Source organism: Mustela nigripes, chromosome 9 (assembly GCF_022355385.1).
Source record: "Mustela nigripes isolate SB6536 chromosome 9, MUSNIG.SB6536, whole genome shotgun sequence".
Taxonomy (NCBI): domain Eukaryota; kingdom Metazoa; phylum Chordata; class Mammalia; order Carnivora; family Mustelidae; genus Mustela; species Mustela nigripes.
The window spans coordinates 6,577,187-6,599,894 of NC_081565.1; the positions used below are offsets into that span (position 1 = coordinate 6,577,187).

Here is a 22,708-nt window from a genome sequence, read left to right on the forward strand (position 1 = left end):
GAAGGAGGGCTTTTCTTACTTCAGCGTCCTGGTCCCTTCCGCCTGGGTGCTGAGCCCCACAGCCTGGGTGAGGGGCTCCTTTTTCTTGTCCAGCTGGAGGAAGAGAAATGGGGTAAAAAAATAAGAAGGTAACAGTAACAGGTGGGACTCCCTGTGAGCCTCCTACCCGAGGCCGTGCACGGAGCAGCTGTCCGCTACCTCACTCGGGCCTCACGATAGCCCTCCTGGGGCGGCTCTCGCACACTCAGTCGGGAAGAGGAACAGGCTCGGGAGGGCTGAGAACATGCTCGAGGCCACAGTTAGGCGGCGGGAGACCAGGAGGAAGACGGGAATGTTGAGGGGCCGGAGTGTGACAGCCCCCAGCTTACCTCTCCAAGCATGTTGAGGGCCACATTCACCGTAGCCAGAAGGGTCCCGAAGGAGGGGGCCACTTCAGAGTCAAAGGTGGGAGTGGTAAAGCTCAGGGCAAAGAGGAAGTTGTATTCAGCAAGGTCCAGGGACTGCAAAGCAAGACAGGAGTGATGTGGAGCTCCACGAGGGCCCCGGGGCATAGGGGAGCCTCAGTAGCTCACCGCGGGCACTCGGGGCAGCCCGGCACTTGGGCAGGCCGGTACCTGATCCAGCAGGATCTGGCAGACGTCTGGGGTGAAGTGGCGCAAGGCCGCCAGGGTCCTGCTAAGGATCTTGAGGAGCCCGTACTGGACTGTGTGTAAGGCTCGCTGTTCCGATGCCTCCGTGTCCGCCGCAGGCTGCTTGGAGGAGGAGCAGGAGGGGGGCGTGGGAGCAGCAGCGGGTAGTCGCTGAACTCGGGGGGCAACAGCCGAGGGAATGCCATCCCCATTTTTGTTCTGAGGGAGACAAGAAACCGAGGTGGAGTCCCGAGACACCGGGCCGCGGCCCCGCAGGCAGCCAGGTTACCCCGCTCACCTGTAAGCAGTGCTGCAGCATCTTGCGGCTGTGCAGGAGGGACGTGCAGGCCTGGCACAGGTAGCCCAGGCTCACCTGCAGGGGATGCAGGGCCAAGGCGGGGCTTGGGGGGCGCTCAGCAGCAGCCCAACCGAGCGGGACCCCCAGAGCTCCCCCCGAGCCCCGAGTCCTCCATCCCTGAGCTCCCACAGGGCTCACCTCCCATGTTCTCGGGCTGCAGATGTTAGCGCCGCTAAGGACGCCTGCCTACGAACTAGGGCAAGAGGGGCCCGGGAGGTTTCCCTGGGACCTAGCTCAAGGCCTAGCACATACGACGGGTCCTAAGTAAAGGAGGGAGATGGAGAGGGGCTCCGGGTGCCTGTCCGTAGGACACGTGGCTCTTGACCTTGGGGTTGTAAGTTCGAGCCCCACGTTGGGTATGGATATTGCTTAAACTCTTTTTAAAAAAGAAAGACGATAGGGATCATTTTCCCATTTTACAGACGAAAAAGGCTCAGAGACCCTGAAGTGACCTAACCAAGGTCAGAAAAATGAGACACCTATCTCTATCTGACTCTGGGACCATTCTTTCCCTACCTCCCTTACCTCCGACCCTGCTGGCCCATCCCTAAGGGATATGAACCAACATCTCCAGCTGAGCCCAAGTTCTTAAGCTACAAGGCTGTCCTTTACTGCGGACAGAAAGCGTCCACCTCAGAGAAAGCTACATAAGGAAAGCAAAGCCTGTATTCGCTGGGCAAAAGGCCCACGTTCCAGGAACAGGCCCGCAGTTCACCAGAAGGGCGCCAGAAGGGCCTACCCCAACCACACACAAACACGTCCCCAGACTCCGACCCGAGGAACCCTGTCCAGGGCCCCACCTGGACATCCCGCAGCAGCTGAGGCAGGTGGAAGTGCCATTCCTTCATGAAGTTGGAGAGCTGCAGAATGAAGCCCACCGTGTGGTCAGCCTCCTCCAAGCAGGCCAGACTCTGCACGGTCCTCACTGCGCTGAGGCACTGGGAGGGAAGACCGGTGGACGGGCTCAATCAGGGACCTGACCCACCTGCTCTTCCCTTCAGGACCGCTCCCGAGCCCACAAACGCAGAGGCGATGGCACAATGGGTACCTTGGCTTAGAAGTTTCTGGATGGTCCAGAATGGCCCAGACCCCCCATTACCCTCAGCCCCCACCCGTATGATGTCGGCAGCCCCTCACCTGTAAGGTCCGCTCCTGGTGAACCCCCACGAAGTCCAGGGCCTCGGTCAGGAAGTTGTAGCGCAGAGTTTTGAGAAGCCGCTCCATCAAAGACATGGAGAGGCGGTAGACCCCCGGCCAAGAGGGGGCATCCACGGACTTCCGAGAGGTGCTCGGGGTCTAAGACACAAAGAGCAGACAAGACCAGGACACACACCGATGTATCCAGCTGAGGAGTGCAGCATGGCCTCCTCACAACACAGCAGTGAAGGCAGCCAGGCTGCTTGGAGGGAAAAAACCTGGAACGGCCACGGCCATGGCCTGGTGGCCAGCAGGGCCTGAGGGGTCCCAGGCCCATTGTTACACGGCCAGAGCACTCGGCGGAGATTTAAGAATCCTGGGTTCTAGACTCAGGTCAGCCACTAACTACCTATGCCAGCTTCTCATGCTAGGAACTGGGGCGGGGACGGGGAGGAGGCCACACCATCGGGCATCACATGAGCCTCTGAAGAGCGGTTTCCTGGGTGAGTAGGAGATCAAAGACAGGGAGGCTTTTCTGCTGTAGCCACAGTCCGCCGGCAGCCCCGGCCCCCGGCGGGTCCCGGCACTCACCTGCACCGTCCCATTGGAGCTAAGCTGGTACACGCTCAGTAAGGGCAGACAAATGCTCTGGGTGATGCCAGCTCCAGCCACTGCTGTGGCTCCCTGAGAGGGAAAGGATAGGAATGAGCTGGGACTTCCCCAGCCCCATCACTCCTGGGACCTGTCCCCTGCAGCCACCCTGCCCAGCGGCAGCTGGCACTCTCGGGCAGACCAGAGCTTCTGGGACCATCACAAGCAGGGTTGGAAGCCGCGCAGCACAAGCGAGAGGCTCCCCTCTGCCCGCGGGCTTGCGTCCTACCTGCTGAGTGCGAGCCAGCGTGAGGAGCAGGTGCAGCGAGGCCTCGGTGAAATGCAGGTTCTGCTTCATGCGCAGGCTCACCTCCAGAGTGGTCAAGAGGGTGGGCAGGATGGGGAGCCTGCGGGTCACCTGGAGCCACGAGTCACCATCCTCGTCCACCTCACACAGCTCCTTGGCCAGGTGCAGGCCCAGGACACACACCTGCCAGCGCCCAGGGGCAGAGATGGGCGAGAGTGAAAAACGCAGCGCAGGGGAGGAGGACAGGCGGCCCTCACACACGACCCCAAGTGAGCCTGACTCCAACGACCCGAGGTCTCTCCTGACCCTCTCAGGGCACAATGACTCCATCCTTGCTAATAAGCCACCTGCCAGCGACAGTTCTCGACTCTTCTGTCCAATTACCAAACTTCCCGATTCTCACCTGCTCGCTGCACCCACCTCTGCCCCTCTCGCCACACCACTGCACCCACCGCCCAGGTGGTCTTCCTCCACCCTCCCAGCCCCTCCCAAGTGGAGTTTTCACACGAGTGGGTCTTTAAGCTTATTTTTCACCATAACGACCCAGTAATAAATACTTTCTACACCTCTCCCTATATACACATGCTGGTGTATTTTCCTTCCCTTCCAACCTGCAAAGCACGCTGAACTTTCTTTACGCGTTATCCTACTTCATTAAAAAAATACTAATTGTAACCAAATGAGCTCAGTTTGAGACCCACTACAGTGAATCAGGACGCGGTTTAGAAAATGTTCAATAGCGCATCCAGCGTGACCCTCCCAAAGCCCAGCTCTTCCTCGCTTAACTCAAGTCCTTTCCTCGTTCACTTGGAATCCAGATTAAAGATGCTGCTAAAGCCGCTGACCATCCCGCCCCCCACACTCCAGCTTCACCCCAGCCTCTCCTCCGGGCACCAGGAGACTCAGACCACGGCTCACCAGCCCTGTTCTCGCTCCCAAATCCTCCCTGCTCCCGTGCCTGCCTGGCTCTACCAACGCTTTAAGTCATGGCTGAAAAGGGTGGTTTCTCGCTGAGTCCCTAGGTTAGGTGAGAACCCCAAGGTGTGGGTTCTCCTGGCATTTCTTCCGTGCGGACTCGCCATGATTGAATCCCCACGTCTCCAAGTCGGATCTGCTTTGTCAATGTCCTCCACCAGGCTGCGAACTCCAAGGGCAGTGACTACATGTCTCGTTCACTAACCGCCCCAGGGCCTGGCACCAAGCAGGCAGTTTATACTTGCTGGATGTGCGAGGGCAGGACACACTACTCCCCAGGGCGCTCCCTCACCCCGTCACGCTGGTCCTTGTGTCGCGGCCGCGAGCAGTCATCAGTCTCCATGCTGTCCTTGTCCTCTGTGGCACCGCCTGATGCCAGACTATGGCGGGTCTGGTCAAAGAGCGCAATCACCTCTTCTTGGAGGGTCTCACAGACGTTTAGCACCAGCTGGGAGTACTGGGGGACGTCACTCACTGCAGAGCACAGGCAGGGAGGGACACGGTCATGCTCACGTCAACTCTCAGGGAACACCGAACGTTCCCTCCCCAGATGGGCAGAGAGAAGGTACAGTGCTGAGAGGAGGGAATCTGCCAGGGCTGGGGGGATAAGATGGGAGAGGAAGAATTTTTTATTTTTTAAAGACTTTATTTATTGATTTGACACAGAGAGATCACAAGGAGGCAGAGCAGCAGGCAGAGAGAGTGGGGGAAGCAGGCTCCCCGCCGAGCAGAGTGCCTGACGCAGGGCTCGATCTCAGGACCCCAAGATCATGACCCGAGCTGAAGGCAGAGGCCCAACCCACTGGGCCACCCAGACACCCCAAGAATTTTTTTTCTATAGATTTTGTTTATTTCGAGAGAGAGAGTGCACAAGCAGGGGGAGCAGCAGAGGGAGAGGAGAAGCAGACTCCCCGCTGAGCAGGGAGCCTGATGCAGGACTCGATTCCAGGACCCCAGGAACATAACTCGAGCGAAAGGCAAACACTTAACTGACTAAGCCACCCAGGGATCCCCCCCCAAAATTTTCTTGACATGTGTTCTAAGACTGTCAGCTCAAACCACACAGCAGAAACGTCTGGCTCAAAACCGGACGAAGCCCCACCAGGCCAGCTGCCAGTGGGGTGGGAAGCCCGCTGTCCCCACTCCGCTGCCCCTCACCTCTCATCTCCTTCATCTGCAACACTGTGATGAACGCGGAGAACACCTTGGCCTTGGTCTTCTCCATGAGCTGTTGGTCTGCCTGTAGCACTCCTTCTAGAATCTCCGTCAAGGGCCCAAGGATTTCATCCGCAGACCCTAACTCTCTAAAAACAGTAAGGGGCGGAGAGGGTAGGACAACACACCCCACATGAGACCACAAAATGCCCCCGCTTCATCTCAGGAGGCACACCGGGCCCCCTGCCTTGCCCCCATCTGCTTGCTAGGTCAGTCCCATTCCCGGCGATGGGAAGCGAGCCCGTTCCACACCCATGTTCTCCCCCTCGGGAAAGTTAAGGCTCAGTGGAGAGGAGCGGGCAGGGCTCACCTCTTCCACTGCCGGAGGAGGATGAGCAGCAGGGTGCACAGCATGGAGCCCAGGCGGAGGCAGTTCACGGAGGCCGGGACCAGGAGCTGGGGGCGGGGGGGGGCGGACAGCAGATGCGTCAGAAGTTGGGCTTCCTGCAAGCTGACACCTTTTCCCTGGAAGAAATGTGGAATCTCCCAGACACACTTACTAAGGCTTTGGTCCCATCGAGCACGTCAAGAAAGAGCTGGCGGCGTACCGCCGAGTCTGTCAGGTGCATGACCTCCGCCTACAAAGGAACAGGAGAAACAGGGCACTGGGGAAAATATTCCAGACTCTAGGAGCCAGGAAACGTAGGGTCTTCCATCAGGCAATTAGTCACTGTTAAGTGACAGTCTTCCTAATTAATTGTCTCCCTGCTGTCTGTCAACCCTGAGATGTGGTCAAAACCGGGTCAGCTTCGCCTCCTCCTCCTGACAATGTCTTCTGCTCAGACCCTTCAAAGGCTCCCTTCCCAGTGCTCTGGAAATACAAGAGGCCAAGAGGCCCCTGGGAATCTGGTCCAGAGGATTCTGGTAGCACTGCCGCTTGTGCTTGCCCCCTTTCAGCCCCCCGACCCCCTCCTGCCACTTGAACACAGCACACCAGGCTCTTTTCCGCTCAGGCCCCTTGCACATGTGGTACCATCTGCCGAGACGACTACTCCCCACGTGCTCTCTGCCTGGAGAGCGCCTTTGTACATTCAGGTCTCGGACTGGACATGGCCTCCTTGGAGAGGGACTCTCTCACGGCTCCTTTCCTACTCCAGTGCTCACAACCCTAGCATCCTGATGATCTGCTTCTTCGTGTCACAACCTCAACACAGATTTCTTTGGGAATTAGTTTACAATTTGCCTCCCTCGTGGGCCACTCTCCCCTGGATCAAAAACCTTATCTGCCTTCTTCACTGCTGTATCCCCGGATGCCTGACACATGGTGACCATTCCATTAATATCTGTTAAATGAGTAAGGGGATGGTCCATATCCTAGACTAAATCAGACTGTTCTCCTAAGAAGAAAGAGGGTGGCAGGATTTTTGGAGCTACAGTTCAGGACCTGTTGCCTATCCTGTACTGCCTGGGAACACAGATAAGAAAACTCACAACTTCTGGTGGTAATGATGATCACTGGACTTATTGTGGGAATCCTTTCATGGTGTATAAAAATACTGAATCATTCTGATGTCCGCTTGAACCTAACACAATATTATTTGTCACTTACGCTTCAATTAAAAAAAAAAAAAAAAAAAAAGAGCTGCTGTCCAGCTAGGGCCTTAAGGCAGGTGACATACAGGCTCCCCACGTCGGACTCGAGCATTCCCCAAAGACCGCCTTGCCCTCTGCTGTGTCTGCAATCTCTGGGGCTGCAACCACAGTGACACAGCAATGTCCCCAGGTCATGGGCAGTCTGGCACAGGGAACAAGTCACTCAGGGAAGATGTAAGGTTAAGAGTATGCTTGGAACAAGGGACATGCATCAAGCCCAAATTATTCATGAAGTCAAGATATCTATCTGGATTCCCCAGAGAAGAACAGTTCAACACTAAGTCCCCACTGCACAACACGACCAGGTGAAACCCCCCCCCCCCCCCCACACACATACACGCACGCACAAAGAAAAAACACAGACTCTTCTCAAAAGCTAGCTCTCTCTCTAAAAACCAACTCTCTAAAAACCAACTCACAGACATAGAACATAGACAATGTCTCTGTTCTTTTTCTGAGACCAAGAAATGCAGTTTCTAGAAGTAATGAAAACAAACTGCTCCTTAGAGAGGGTGCTGTGGCAGCTGTCCCAGCTGCCTGCTGACCAGTCCATGAATATTTACCCAGCTCAGGGCACACACCCGAACAGGTGACGCGACACGTGCAGGAGAAGCAGATGCAGGAAGGGAGCCCCTGAGACCCATCCAGGGCCTCAATGGCAGCTCCCGGAGGCTTTTATGAGTGTTGCAAGAGATTTTAAAACACTTCTCTTTTTCTTCCAGGTCCCTAGTTGTCTCCAACACCCTGAAGAGCCCACAGAAGGCCTGGTCTGCGGGCCCACAACTGTTATGTTTCAGCTCTCAGGGAAGATCCCTGGTTCATCCTTCATCCCCGGGGGCTGTCTCTGTCAGGCATCCTGGCACACGGTTGCTAGGATACCCAGGCAAAAACCACTCCGAGAGGCTCTTACGTGGCTGGTGGCAATGATGAGCAGCATTCTCCAGGCGGAGACCAGCATCTGATACTCCACCAGGGAGGTGCAGCCGCTGCCCTCCGTGTCAGCTGTGTGAGCCGCCAGTGACTTGACGTATCCCGACCAATAGGCAAAGCGCTTCTCGCTGGAAAATTTCTTAAGCGTATCTTTTAATGACTGATCTAATGAGCCCCTAGGTGTCAAGAAAAAACAAAACCTACAGTTAGGCGTTGAAAGCGGACGGAAATGTGATGGGCACAGACCCTTGTCGAGGCAGAGAAAGCAACCTCACTTGGGCTTAAAGGCAGACGGCTCCAGTCACCTCCACTGTGTGGGGCTCCTACTTCGTGCTCAACATAATGGGTTAGGTTGAGGCCTTTTCCAGGATTCCTCCTCCATAAAATCCCAGGCACATGGAGTTTGCTTCACAATAACTCTCTCTGACAATCATAAATGCCATCAATAGACTGGCCAGGGACACAACTCAGCGGCCCTCCACCAATGGCTCCAAACCAGCTCTCTCCTCTGCCTTGGCTCAAAAAGCCATGCCCCCCATGGCAGGCCACTGCGCAACCCCTCACCCAAACCTTAAATTAAAATCTTGAAAGGGGAAAGGACTCACTTAACTACATAGTATATCTCCAAGCAAATTATCTTCATGATGAGGGCACAGGTTTCCAGGACACTGGGCTGTGGAGTGAAGAGCAGATTAGACACCAATCATGAGGAGAACCCCTGCCCTGGTGTCCCCTTCAATGGAACAGAACAGGGACCTGACACTTGGGAAACAAGGAAGCCCAATCTCTATCAGATGTGAACGGCACCCACGATGGCAGGTCTGCGGGGTCTCCAAGCAAGTGGAGAAGACCACGGACGGAGCCATCACCGCAGGGCCGGGCATGCCACGTTCCTTCCCAGCAGATGGCAAAGGGAGAGGAAGCAAGCACGTCTCTGAGAAAGAAGCCTCCAGTGAAGAAAACACTCCCGTTGCTTACCGAGGGGATGTATCGTTTCCTAGCCCGCAGTCTCGCCGCCCAGCCTGCCCTCCCGCGGACTCTCCGCCCCGTCCCACTCTTCACCCTGGCTTACCTCAGAAGTTTCTGAGGGAGGAGAAAGCGTTCCAAACAGCGGACTGGTTAAATTCTCCCAAAACTTGGGTCTGAAAAGAAAACACATTTGGAAATCTTACTTTCTCTGACGCAAGCCTTCCTGAAGTTCTGTCCCCCGCCCCAGCTGGTTCCTTGTCCATACTGTACCCTGTACCCGTCTCAGTCCTAACATGTGTTTCATGGGTCAGCTGCTCCTACATAAATGAAACAGGTTCCAAAGATAAAAATTATGTTTTCCTGTTAAAAACACAATTGTATGTATATTCTAGAGTTGACCAATAAAAATTCTCATGGGGCACCTGGGTGGCTCAGTCATTAAGCATCTGCCTTCAGCTCAGGTCATGATCCAAGCGTCCTGGGATCGAGCCCCGCATCAGGCTTCCTGCTCAGTGGGAAGCCTGCTTCTCCCTCTCCCACTCCCCTGCTTGTGTTCCCTCTCTTGCTGTCTCTCTCTCTCTATGAAATAAATAAATAAAACCTTTCAAATAAATAAATACATACATAAAACTAAATAAAAACTCTCGTGATTTGTGCCACCATACATTTTCCTCAGTCCCACAAAGAGTGGGGAGGGAATAAGGACATGGGACTCCTGTGGTCAGCCTTCTGAACGTCCCTTCCCTTTCTGCAAATAGGGTCCTGGAGAACAGGGGTTTCATTCAGTTCAAGGGCCCAAGGAAACCACTCTCATCTGCAGCTACTGGTACCAAGAACAAGGGATTGTGACGGGGTTAGCAAAAGGGAAGAACATACAAGGCAGGAAAAGGAAGGTGCCCTAAGACAACCCCATCTCTGCCTTCGGGTGAACAGGACACCTGCTGGCAGCGGCAGCAGCAGAGAACGGCGCCGAGTCAGGCTCCCGCACACCAAACCAGGCTCTGAGCACAGACTATGCGTCTGCCAAGTGAGCTGTCGCAACAAACCTCAAAAGTATAAACCACTGTTATTCCCATTTTGCAGACATAAGCCTTGGAAGGCAATCCCTCCCAGAGTCAGACTCACTTGGTTCTGAGGACCAGCATGGCACTGTCCCGCCGGTCCTGCCACAGGGCGTGCAGGAAGGCAATGGCTGCCCGATGCAGCAGGGGCGGACACCAGTAGCGGTCCTGCTGCTGGGAATCAATCAGATCCAGCACCGCGTGGAGGCAGCTCCACGCGCCAAGGCTGAATTCCTGCAAGAGGGCCAAGCCACAGTTCAGCCCCTCAGCCGCCACCCAGCAGCGCACCCACCCCCTCCCCCAGCTTCCTTCCAGGCACCGGCTCACCTTGGAGCCGTCACTGCCATCCTTCACCTCCAGGTTCAGAAACAGTTCAATGAGGCCTGGCTGAGTCTCTACCGCAACCGTGAGGAACTCCAGAATCATGACTTTGATGCGCATGTCCTCAATCTTGCTCTGCAGCCGGGTCAGGAAGGCATCTCGAATGGCAGCTGCATCGTTGCCCAGGCAGGCGTATACGGACATCGGGGCCACCTGGCAGACACCGAACACACAAACGTAGGGCTCTACATTCAGAAAAACCTCCACGGGCTCCTGCAAAACGTACTGGAGAACTTGTAGAAAATGTGTGGAAAGGGAAACACCCAGATGTATAGCTCTAGGTTAGAAGGGACGTTGCGTCAAACTACAGTACAAAAGGCCCACCAATTGGGATGCCTGGGTGGCTCAGTTGGTTAAGCGGCTGCCTTTGGCTCGGGTCATGATCCCAGCGTCCTGGGATCGAGTCCCAAATCAGGTTCCTTGCTCGGCGGGGAGCCTGCTTCTCCCTCTGCCTCTGCTACCACTCTGCCTGCCTGTGCTCACGCGCTCTCTCTCTCTCTCTGGCAAATAAATTTAAAAAAAAAAAAAAAAAATCTTAAAAAAAAAAAAGGCCCACCAATTCATGGAAGAAAAAGTAATTAACATAAAAATATGCATGACCTCTCTCATGGTTAAAAATATGCAAGGTATAAAAATGAGATGATACCAATTTGCCTATTCAATTAGCAAAGATTGAAAAAACTCATGGGGCCATTGTGGCAGGGATACAGGACTTAGCATTAGTACAAACTGTTGGAGCACCAGGCTGGCTCAGCAGGTGGAGTGTGAGACTCCTGATCTTGGTGCGGTGGGTTCAAGCCCCATGATGGGTGTGGAGATTAGGTTTAAAAAAAAAAAAAAGGCATAAACTGTTACCATCCTTTTTGGAGGATAATTCAGAAATACCTAAAAAAGTTAAAATGTTCACTAATACCTAATTTTAAGGAACTGAAAACAGAAGTTAATGGAACTCTAGGGATAAAAGTCCTGCAGCACTGCCTGTAAGAGTGAAAGACAAAAAAACAGCCCCAATCAGTTAGGGTGCATCCATGCTGGGGCATGCCACGCAAGCATCAGAGACAATGAAGCAGCCTAAATGTGCCCACACGGAAAGACCGCAAGATCTGGTGTTCCATGAAGAAAGCTAGGCATACAACAACATGAATGGGGCCCTTCTACTTTTGCAAAGAATAAAAGAACACACCAAACGTCCTTTAAACACAGATAAAAAGAACTCTGCCAGGGTGGCTCAGTCAGTTGAGCAACTTGACTCTTGGTTTCGGCTCAGGTCAGGGTTATGAGACTGAACCCTGCATTGGGGTCCCCACTTGGGCATGAAACCTGCTTAAGATTCTCTCTCTGCCTCTTCTCCCTCTCTCTCTCTCTTTTTTTTTTAAAGATTTTATTTATTTATTCGACAGAGAGAGATCACAAGTAGGCAGAGAGGCAGGCGGAAAGAGAGGAAGGGAAGCAGACTCCCCGCTGAGCAGAGAGCCCGATGCGGGACTCTGAGATCATGACCGAGCCAAAGGCAGCGGCCCAACCCACCGAGCCACCCAGGCGCCCCCCTCTCTCTCCTCTCTTAAGGGAAAAAAAGAAATCAGACCAATGAATACCAATCTGCTCCTAGGGATTCGTGGAACAAAGGGATCAAGTGCACCTTAATTTTCTATGTCACGTTTATAGGTTAAGGTTTCATTATTTTAAAATAAGTCTGTCTTTTGTAATCAGGAAAAAAATACCATCATAGAACAACATTTATGTGTGGTGTGTATGGCAACACAATATGTGTGCTGTGTGTATGACGCATCACTTTAAAAGTCAGAGAAGTCTTGGGGCGCCTGGGTGGCTCAGTCAGTTGAGTGCTCAGCTCTTGATTTTGGCTCAGGTCATGATCTCAGGGGCATGGGATTGAGCCTCTCATCGGGCTCCATGCTGGGCATGGAGTCTGTTTGAAATTTTCCCTCTCCCTCTGCACATCAGGTTCCCCACCCCCAGCTCATGCACACGTGGGTGACCTCACTGTCTCAAATAGATAAACAAAATCTTTCAAAGTCAGAAAAGTCCAAGTTAGGTGTTTCCCTTGAAAGAAGGCAGGAGCGGTCTCAAACACCAAGTGAGCTTTCTGGGGCTTTAGCTGATTGAATGGGAACCTACTGTGGCCAGACGTTTCAGCAGCTGGATGGCCAGACGCGGTAAAGCAGGATCGTGTTTGTGGTAGATGTACTTGGCAAGAACAGCAATGAGGTTGTTCCCATGGGCACCTGAAGCAGCACAGGAAATAGGTTAGACAGCAAGTGTGCCGAGTCAAGACCCTAAGAGAGGCTGTTGGTCACAAAGGCTCACACACAAGGGAAGCTACTGGCCTCAAGTCCTGGGAAGGCCAGAGAAAATCCAGGGAACCATCCGTTCTTTTTTTTTAGTAGCCAAGGGGATACCCAAGATTTGGAGGTAAACACCCCAATCCAATTCATTAAGAACAGAAAGGGGCTGTAAGACATTTTGAAAAAAAAAAACAGGTAGTCTCTTACCAGGTTAGAAAAATATATCACACTGAAAAACTACACTGAAATGCACATATTACCAAATCCCAAAATGATACAAGTAGAATACATCTTAGACAGTACCTAACCACCTACTTAAACATGAGGAAACACAGTCCCGGAGGGATTAAATGAATAGTGTAAGACCCAGAGAGTCAAACCGTCAATATTTACCAGGTACGACCAACTTCTCTCCATGACTGACAAAGAGCAATCTTACCTCCACTATAATCTTATAAAGTAGGCACTACTATTATCCTAATTTTATTGACGAGAAAGCTGAGGCAGAGCTGCTTAATAATAAGCCAAGGTAACACGGCTGATTAGAGCCAAAATCTGAAGTCAGGCAGCCTGACTGTGAACACGGGTCCTTAACTATTATTCTGTCATCAACAGGAGGCAGAAGCAAAGGACGTTCCCACCCTCTTGTTTCTAAGTCCAGGATGGGAGCTGGTGCTCATTCCCAAATTCTCTCCAGGAATTAGTGAGAAAATACTGCTGGTCTCCAACAACACAGCCTGAAGTATGCCCTTGTGGGCAGAAGCCCTGCTGGTCAAAGAGCGATACATACCATGCTGTGTGAGAGCCTGCTCCAGGGGGGACACCACATTAGAAGGCGGTTTCAGCCGAATAACATTGTTGGTGACGGAGAATGCCAGTTTCACTGTCTTGATCAGCAGCTGGCCCTGCCCCTGGCCCTCTGCCCCATCGCTAGGGTGCCAAATGGAAACCAAAGTTGATTCAGACAACATGACTTCATTCACAACATATGTGCTCTCATGAATTAGATTCCAACAATAATCCCAGAGGTCAACAGCTTCTGTTAGAGGCCCCAGTCCAAGCTAGGAGCGAGGAGGAGCAATCAGCTCCCTTCGCTGTGTGCCAGTCTACACAGCAGCCACCAGGGTACATAAAGTCTACGTCCTAGGGGAAGTAAGACTGTCTTAAAAAGCTACCACACATTAGCTTACACTGGAATTCTTAGAACACGCAGGCTCAGTAAAGACAAACGGGGAAGGGGGCTGGGAGCCCTACCTGCGGGGCTGAGCAGCCATCACCATGTCGATGGTGTCCACCCCGACGCCCATGATATTGATGACCGTCTGCCCAGCTTCTGTGTAGGCCAGGCTGCAAATGCAGAGAGACTGCAGGCTGGGGCTGTGACTGCAAGACAGACACGTTCCAAGTTACCAGGGAGCCACCAAGTTTATGACTGGAAGGGAAGAGCACTGTCCAAACCGAACCAAGGGGACATCAGTAATACAAAGCAGCTCTCTGCCAGATGAACACACTCTGATCACTCTGCTTAAACAGACTTGCTCTTAGGGCCGCCTGGGTGGCTCAGTGGGTTAAAGCCTCTGCCTTAGGCTCAGGTCGTGATCCCAGGGTCCTGGGATCAAGCCCTGCATCGGGCTCTCTGCTCAGCGGGGACCCTGCTTCCTCCTCTCTCTCTGCCTGCCTCTCTGCCAATTGTGATCTCTGTCTGTCAAATAAATAAATAAAATCTTAAAAAAAAAAAAAGTTTGCCTTCAGCTCGGGTCATAATCTCGGGCTCCTGGGATCGAGCTCCATGTAGGGCTCCCTGCTCAGTGGGGAGTCTGCTTTTCCCTCTTCCTCTGCCCTCACCACCCCCCCAACTTGTACACAAACATGAGTGCTTCTCTCTCTTGAATAAAAGTCCTAAAAAATTAAAAAAAAAAAAAAAAAAAAGATTTGATCTTAGAAACTACCCTGTAAAGCTATCTTACTGTCTTATCAATTAATGGACAGATTTACTGAAATGAGTAATTATTAATCCACAGAAGAGACTGCACGGAGCCACTCAAACGAGACAGGTCTGTATGAAGTGGCACAGAAATGAAATTCCAGAGCAGTCAGTATAAGCAGAGGAAATCACGTAGCAGAAAACATACTAACTTCGTAGTAATCTCCCAGAGGTAGGTTCAGGAAGGGCGCTTTCTACTTCACAATGAACACGTGTTACTTTTGTAAGGATCATAAAAAACAATTTGTGTGTGTGTGTGTGTGCATGCCCACGTGCGCAGTCTCACTGGGGACAAGCTCATTTCCCCTTCACTTCTCTTCTCGACTCACAGGTAGAAAGGATGCCCTCCAGTGGAAAGCAAATCAGAACCTCAAGAGTACTGAGCTCTGGGCTCAAGCAAGGGGAGTTCTCTGGAAGAACAAGGGGGCTCCGCACAGAAGGCCCTGTCTTCCCATGAGGAGTGGTGGCATCTGGGCACAGCCAGCTCAAGCAGTCACCTCCCCCTTATACCTGCCATGTAAGTCGGCCTCATGGCACAAGTTCAGGATCGCATGAATCAGCTCCAGGATTAGGCAACCTAGACTCCAGAAAAGACACAGGAATGCTGTGGCATTCTGTGCTAACCCGCATCCCGAGAAAGGGGAAGACAAGATCTCCAGGGAGCCTGGAGTTGCTTGGTCTTCCCTGGACACACCGCCTTCCTTACCGATCTGTTCTCTCACACCGTGGGAGTTGTAACGCCACTTGTGATAGCCGGGAAGCATCTCCTTCAGCACAAACATGACGCAGGGCACCAGCCCTTGGCTCTGGGTACTGCCCAGCTGCCCCTACAAGAAACCATACTGTGAGGACTTCTGCCATTTAAGGAAGGGTTTTAGCTATCAGAAATTGAACTCGAAACCCACAGGTCCACAAGAAATCTTGGCAAACCCTGGCAAACATTAGGATTCAACGGGGTCCAAGCTGTGGGTTTCTCTGACACAGAGAAAAAGACTAACAAAACAACGTCACCATGTCCCAAAAGGCAGCTATGTGAAGGGGACGGAGGAAGGTTAAATTGGTGCAGGGGAGAGGTACCATAAACATGAAGGACATGGGACCGTCAGGGACAAGGAATGCCGGTTTCATGGTCACGATGCCAGCCACATCCTCTGCCCCTAGAATACCAGAAAGGAGCTCTACTACTCACAATTCTTTGTCCAATGTTACTTGGTAACATCAGCTTCCTCACCTGTAAATGGGGATTCTTCACTTCTGCATAAACAGATCTTCATCCCTATCTCTACAAAGGGCTCTTTCTACCTCTGTAAGCACCTGTTCACTGACCCTCACAGGCAGGAAGTGGGCCGAGCGCTTCTCGCATGCGGCCCTCTCCACAACTCTGTGGAGTAGAGACCGTTCAACGACTCCTATTTCACAGAGGTTGTAAAAAGTTCTTTACCCGCCCGAGGCTGATGGAGCAGGCAAAAAGTCAACCTGAAATGTTGACTTCCATCAGACTGCAACATCTATTTTTTAAACTGAGCTGGAATCCATTAATGGATTGCGGAACCAGCTTATGAGAAAATATCCAAATGCCTTTTGCGTCGTCAGAGTAGTGCTGAATTGTGACCCTCTGCCTCGGGGTTCCACACACACGTACGTGTATACGGAGGCGTGACAGAAAACGTGCGTACCACCCCGGGCTCCAGTGAAAACAGCTTGACAGTCACCCCATCATATCACCTGCCTCCGAGGGTTACATTACATAAATTAACTCAGGAAAAGTGCCCATCACAGAATGGGTACAGAGTCAATACATAGAAACTGTTAATGCCGTAACCTCAGGACAACTGATGGGCCTGAAGACCTGAGGACCACAGCAGGAGAGACTTTCTCGGATGATTCCAACTGACTCACTCTTACCTTGACAAGAGTGGTGATCAAGCGCAGAAAGGCAATTGTGACCGCGTACTCGCCCTGGGGCTGCTCACTGTTCATCAGGAGGTTTCCATACCCTCCGGCATTCATCCCCTCCGCACTGAGAGAGAACAGAGGCAGGGGAATCAGGGTGGGGCAATCTCAGGGTTTCCAGAAACTAATCACAGAGCACTCTTGTTATTACGTAGATGGCTTGGGCCTCCAACAGGAAATCTCCACAAAAGAATTCATCAAATCTCAGCTACTTCCTACCCAGAGTGAACATTAAGAAGGTGTTTTAGTGATGTACAACCTCAAGAAATCAAGTAAACATCCAAAAAACATCCTTTTGTCTTCTAAGTTAAGAGCAGGCAAGGAGAGAATGCTCAGATAGGAAAATGGAGCCTGTGTATTAATAACTGCCCAGCAGGTGAGCTCCAGCAACCACGAAATAAGGAAAGGTACAGAGTGACTATGGCCTAAGAAAGGGAAGCCAAGTCTCCGGATCTAGTCATTTCCAGATTCTTCAGGTGGGAGAGTTAACTCCCACACACCTAGGGGGGTTGCCACTGGATGAGAAATATATCCAGAAACTTCCAGTGAAGTTTCTTGAAAAGGAATGAAGCTAGCCTGGACTTGAAACGTGTATGGCGCTCCCAGGGAGTACATGCTGCCCAATGAAGAAGACCTGGCTCACCTAATCATCTGACTCATGCTGGAGACCTGGTGCGCCACGAATGGTAAAAAGCCTGTGTGACGAAGATCAGTCCACACCTGACAAGGGAAAAGAAGAGCCCAATGTCCACGTGTCTTCAGGTAGCCACCAGGTGCACCCTTTTTTGGCTCTTAGGAAGCCTTGGCATCTCTCACCTTTGCTGGGTTCCGGGCAGCCAAAACAGTCAAGCAATTGACACAAGAAGCAATGACATCCACTGGCGGGGAGATCACTGTCGTTAGCCTGGAGAACAGCGTACTCTACTCGGTAAAGTGAATAACACAACTTGTTCCTCCATAAACATTTTCCATTTCTCTCTGCCCAAGTCCCTCCTCTCAGCAAAGACAGAAACACAGAAAGGCCCTCAGATGGGGACAGTATCAGACCAGGGCTTCCCACAGAGGAACAAGTATGGATGCTAACCCAGCAGGTGTGCGACCAGATAGAGGCTTACCGCTGCAGCAGCATGTAGATGCGGGACGTGATGGGCAACAGACAGTCTGCTATGGACAGATCCGTGCTGATGACCTTATGCACCAGATCGATGATGGGTCTGACCCGCTGGCAGTGCTGGATTACATCTGTGGGGAAAGAAAGCAAACAATTCCTTCAAGAACATGGAATAGTCTCTGAGACCCAGAAAAACACTACACTCATCCCAGTCTGGATGGTTTTCAATTTTATCTTGAGAGTCTCTGTCCTCCGAATCTAAGCACAGCCATTTTCCGTCCCCACAGTCATGTCTCCCTCCGCGGACCTGACCTGCAGTGGAAACGACGTGCAGCAGCATTTCGATCTCGCACGTGAAGAGGGTCCAGCTGCTGTAGGAGTACTCCCAGCGTACCAGGTAAGCCCTGTCGTCCAGCACTACTTGGCCCACGGTGCCCTGAGGTATGCGAAGGTTGGTCTGGCCCCCTGTGGGAGAGAGGAAAGGAAATGAGTCTAATATCTGGGGATACAATAGGAAAAAATGCCTCCTACACCAGACACCAGTATTTAGTCACACAGAGATGTACACACTCTCTTGCTAGTAGCTAACACTGATGGACCAGTTTAAAAACAATTTAAAATTGTTTTTAAATACGCCCTTTTACCCAACAACCCCACTGTGGGGACGCTATGTACTAAAAATAAAGGCACCAGTGTGTGAGGGACACGTACCCGAGGCAGCACTGTGTGTAGTGGCAGAAACCTGACATGGCCTACATGTCCTTTAGAATGAAAAAGATACAAGACTCTGGAATATCCAGAATAATTCTGTAGTTACTAAAAAGAACGGGTCAGATCTGTATATAAGGAAAGCAGCTTGCAGAATGAGTCTAGAAGAGCATACACAGTATGTAAAAGGACACACCAACTCTCAGCACCTACTACCCAACAGCTAAGTCCCAAGAGGCAAACCCAGTGAGGTATAGACTGGTGCCATGTCTCTCATTACAACGAACATGCATTATTTTTGAAATAAAACAATCCAATGACGTAAAAAAGGGATAAATGCACTCAGTTATCAACAAGCATAGTGAGAGAACTGCTTTAAAGGCAGCTTGCATGAAAAAGTTGAAGCAGCAAAGACGAAGCCTCAAGAGAGGCCAAGGAAAAGAGCTACTGAACCAAGGTCTCTCCATCTTACCAAGAGGATAAAGGAGTTTGGACGTTTGCCTCCGCCAGAGAGTTCCATCTTCGTGGGAGATCACATCATGGGGCTTGTGCTTATAAAGTTCATTGTAGAAAGACATCTTATCCAAGAAACTATACACCTGCCAACATGCAGAAAAAAACACACCTACACGTTTACCTGGGGGACATGCAAGGGGTCCCATGTCCACGTCTCTGCCCTTTAGCCAGACCATGCACGTGGGGACTCCCTAATTCTTGAACCCGCCTCCGCACTCCTTGCCAGCCCTCACCATCCTCTAACGCTGAGCTCAAGGAGCCCTCACTCACAGACAGCTGACTCTCCTGAATGGTGGGTCTTCACTACTCAAATGACGCTGACTGTGTGGCTTTATTAGTTACTCCCTTTTTGTGTTTACTGTTAGTCTCTGCCAATGAGATAGTAAGGAACTTTATATTTTGTCCTCTCCCACAGCATCTACAATAGGTACTTTAAATTTTATAGACTTGAGACACTACCTCTGGCAGTGTTCATTCAACTTCAGACTAATTCTTGCTGTGGCAGTGGCACCCACAAACATACCTCCCACACTCTGAATTCAGGCATCTAACCGAACCACCTACCTTTTTGGCAGTGGACTTCCCTGATACGAGGGCTCGTAGCAATTGCAGAAGTGGGGAGAGGAGATGGGGGAACATCCCACAGACACTGTCCAGAATGATCCCAAGCCCGGAGGTTGGCTCCTATCGTAGAAGGAGAGAAGTCACTGACCACATAATCCACGAATTATAGATCTCTGAACTGCCCAGCAATCATAAGAAAGCCTAAAACCAATCATTTCCTTTAGGCAGACATCACTCCTTTCTAACAATTTAAGACTTCCATATTTCCACTGAAAATGGCTATCAGGACCTGAAAAGAGAACATCACTGCCTCGGGTGACCTCTTCTGGCCATCCTCCCTATAGGAAGACAACAGCATTCACCTCCGCATGACGTGTTTCCAATAAAGTGAAAAGCACCAAACACATACCAGCATTTGGCTACCACACAAAAGCAACAGATCCTCAATCTATACATTGTTTCACGCCACCTTCTCCCAGGAACAGCTTGAGGCCGGATAGCAACTCAGGAAGAAGATAAGACATACAGGCCACAGTACAAAGGAGAATAGATTTACTCATCAGCTGGACCCTGGGGATTCAGGCTGCTGTCAATGCTAACCCTGAGGACTGGTGAGAAAGTGTTCTCTCTAAAGCCAAATTCCTATCTAACCAGTTACAATACTCTGACTACTCAGAGTCACAATCTCCCAATACCATGTTCAAGAGTCACAGTAACACTGATGCTTGAGCCCGTCAATATGAACAAAGACTCGGTAGGTCGGCTAGCGAATATGCTAGTTAATAATACAGGCTACGGATTCAGTCAGCTGAAACTGCTTCCTGATCCTGTTTGTCTAGCTGTGTGACCTTGGGCAAGTCACTCCACATCTCTGAGCATCACCTTTCCTCATATGTGAAATGGTGATGACAATAATTCTATTTACTTCATACATTTTTCTAAAGATTAATGTGAAAAGACATAAATGCTTAATATCAGACCTATCACAAAGTAAGTGCTTGATAAATTCTTTCACTACAAGAGTATCTTAGCATAATTCCCTCTGACACACTTACTGTTCCCCAGAATAGTTCTGGAAGAGAAGGGTCTGCCAGGACTTCACATGCTGTATCAATTACATCCTGTTGGGGGAGGGGGAAGAAAATAGCTTATTTTCCCTCTTTGAACCACTATTTTTTTTTTTTTTTACTGCATTCTATTCAAATAAAAATACCAACAATACTTTCACATACTATGTCAGAAAGAACCGTAGATTTTAAAAGTAAGATTATAGGGACGCTCGGTGGCTCAGTGGGTTAAGCCTCTGCCTTCAGCTCAGGTCATGATCTCAGGGTCCTGGGATCAAGCCCCACATCGGGCTCTCTGCTCAGCAGGGAGCCTGCTTCCTCCTCTCTCTCTGCCTGCCTCTCTGCCTACTTGTGATCTCTGTCAAATAAATAAATAAAATCTTAAAAAAAAAAAAAAGTAAAATTATACTCTGTCTAGGGTGTATGTTATATCTGTTATATGCAGTTTGGCAAATTAACCTCTCTGAACTTCAAAATCTTTACCTATAAAATGGTGATAATGTTATCGCTTCATAGTACTGTTGTAAGGACTAAATGAGGTAACAAATGGAGAGGTGGACTATAAATTTTAAGATGCCATGTAAATGTGAAGTATTATCAGGCTCGGCTAAACTGCTCTCCTAGAGGACAAGAATAATGCCTTTTTAAGTTTTTTAATCCTCAGCACCTAGTACGGTGCTTGGCATACGCTGGGAATGATTTTTTTTTAAACAACCCAACTACAAGGACTCTAGCAGCCCAGATATGTTAATACCGACCCTCCAGATAAATGATGAGGTCCAAATATGACCACTAGAATTTTGGCAAAGGATGCAAAGCTTACTCTGTGCCCCTAGAGCTTTGGAAATTGAGTTTTCTGGTTCACACCAATTTCTTTAATAATGGTAAGAAATTTTTATTTTTATCAACTTCACCAATTTCTTCAATTTCCAAAACAAGTCATTAAAAATGAATATAATGACTCAGTTATAAAGAACTCCTCAAACAGCACTTTCTGCTGCAAAGAACCAGGGTTCCTTGGAGAAACAGCATATCCCAGGTCTGGGACCAGAATCCGGTAAGATAACCCCATGATGGTGGGTCATACCAGAAACAACGGAGCTATCAAAGCGCAGAAGCTTTGTTTCAGACACATCCAGAAGCTCATCAAAAAGTTCTTACTGGCCAAAGGTTGGGGGGTCTGAACATAGGAATAGTAACTGCAGTGGATTAAAACACAGCTAATGGGGCACCTGGGTGGCTCAGTGGGTTAAAGCCTCTGCCTTCGGCTCAGGTCATGATCCCGGGGTCCTGGGATCGAGCCCAGCATTGGGCTCTCTGCTCGGTGGGGAGCCTGCTTCCCTTTCTATCTCTGCCTGCCTCTCTGCCTACTTGTGATTTATGTGTGTCAAATAAATAAAATCTTAAAAAAAAAAAAAAAACCATAGCTAACATGTTTATTTATACCCAGGAGTTCACAATGACATGTAAAAATTTAAAGACCTTACTAGAGTGTTAACCACCTCTGCAGGACGGTAGGGAAAACTAGTAAATATAGGAAAACAAGCATGTACAGTATTCTATACCAGAGTATCAGATACCTAATAGCTAATGAGAGCAAGATTTTTTTTAAGTATAACTGACATACGTTACATTGATGGTAGGTGTACAACATAATCTAATATTTGTATATACCATGAAACAAACTTCTATAGCAACGTTCGAACCAACAAACAAGAAAGGAAACAGAATAGTGTCATTCTGTGACTCCCGAGGAACTAATGGATCTAGACAACCATCATCTAGACAATGATACAGCTTATGTCCACCGCAGTGCAAAGCGTGGGTGCAGATCAAAACTCAACAGTTATCGACCAATAATGTACGGACCCTATCTATTTAGATCCTGATCAAAACAAACTTATAACAAACTTACAACATTTATTAGATAATTAGAAATTTAAATCCTGACTTGTTATTTGAAGATAGTATTTGTTTAGATGTGCTAATGGTTGTAAAGTTTTATTAGCTCCTCTTCTGGTTCATCGAATATTCATAGATGACACTAAATGATGTCAGGGGTTTGCTTCAAAATAGTCACAATAGTCATAGGACAGAAAGAGCACCAACATTTGCTCTCAGTTGATAATCTGGAAGCTGGTGATAGAGGACCATTTAAGAGCTTGTTACATAATTTTGTCTTCTTTGATATAAGTTTGAAATGTTTCACATTTTTAAAATATTACAGAAGGATATTTATTACACCCACTGATGTTTGGGACAGTGCTCTATCCCAAAATGAGATTAAAAAATAGTATATAGGGGCACCTGGGTGGCTCAGTGGGTTAAGCTGCTGCCTTCGGCTCAGGTCTTGACC

The 22,708-nt window shown here is 50.1% G+C and overlaps 1 protein-coding gene across 1 annotated transcript in view; it reads right to left on the reverse strand.

Annotated features, from left to right (window-relative positions):
* NUP188 (nucleoporin 188) overlaps positions 1 to 22,708 on the reverse strand; it is a 50,466-nt gene that overhangs the window by 1,611 nt on the left and 26,147 nt on the right. Inside the window, exons 13-42 of the mRNA XM_059410583.1 lie at positions 20,341 to 20,406; positions 19,286 to 19,405; positions 18,678 to 18,804; positions 17,810 to 17,962; positions 17,502 to 17,628; positions 17,203 to 17,290; positions 17,030 to 17,106; positions 16,339 to 16,453; positions 15,140 to 15,260; positions 14,944 to 15,010; positions 13,704 to 13,832; positions 13,240 to 13,379; positions 12,283 to 12,389; positions 10,093 to 10,299; positions 9,830 to 9,999; positions 8,808 to 8,877; positions 8,341 to 8,408; positions 7,716 to 7,911; positions 5,713 to 5,790; positions 5,523 to 5,608; positions 5,156 to 5,301; positions 4,290 to 4,471; positions 3,005 to 3,205; positions 2,716 to 2,808; positions 2,125 to 2,283; positions 1,788 to 1,925; positions 928 to 1,002; positions 615 to 848; positions 369 to 500; positions 20 to 93 (exon numbers count right to left, since the gene is read on the reverse strand). Coding sequence (XP_059266566.1) covers positions 20 to 93; positions 369 to 500; positions 615 to 848; positions 928 to 1,002; positions 1,788 to 1,925; positions 2,125 to 2,283; positions 2,716 to 2,808; positions 3,005 to 3,205; positions 4,290 to 4,471; positions 5,156 to 5,301; positions 5,523 to 5,608; positions 5,713 to 5,790; positions 7,716 to 7,911; positions 8,341 to 8,408; positions 8,808 to 8,877; positions 9,830 to 9,999; positions 10,093 to 10,299; positions 12,283 to 12,389; positions 13,240 to 13,379; positions 13,704 to 13,832; positions 14,944 to 15,010; positions 15,140 to 15,260; positions 16,339 to 16,453; positions 17,030 to 17,106; positions 17,203 to 17,290; positions 17,502 to 17,628; positions 17,810 to 17,962; positions 18,678 to 18,804; positions 19,286 to 19,405; positions 20,341 to 20,406 — 3,746 coding nt within the window. The remainder of the gene's footprint in view (positions 1 to 19; positions 94 to 368; positions 501 to 614; positions 849 to 927; positions 1,003 to 1,787; positions 1,926 to 2,124; positions 2,284 to 2,715; positions 2,809 to 3,004; positions 3,206 to 4,289; positions 4,472 to 5,155; positions 5,302 to 5,522; positions 5,609 to 5,712; positions 5,791 to 7,715; positions 7,912 to 8,340; positions 8,409 to 8,807; positions 8,878 to 9,829; positions 10,000 to 10,092; positions 10,300 to 12,282; positions 12,390 to 13,239; positions 13,380 to 13,703; positions 13,833 to 14,943; positions 15,011 to 15,139; positions 15,261 to 16,338; positions 16,454 to 17,029; positions 17,107 to 17,202; positions 17,291 to 17,501; positions 17,629 to 17,809; positions 17,963 to 18,677; positions 18,805 to 19,285; positions 19,406 to 20,340; positions 20,407 to 22,708) is intronic.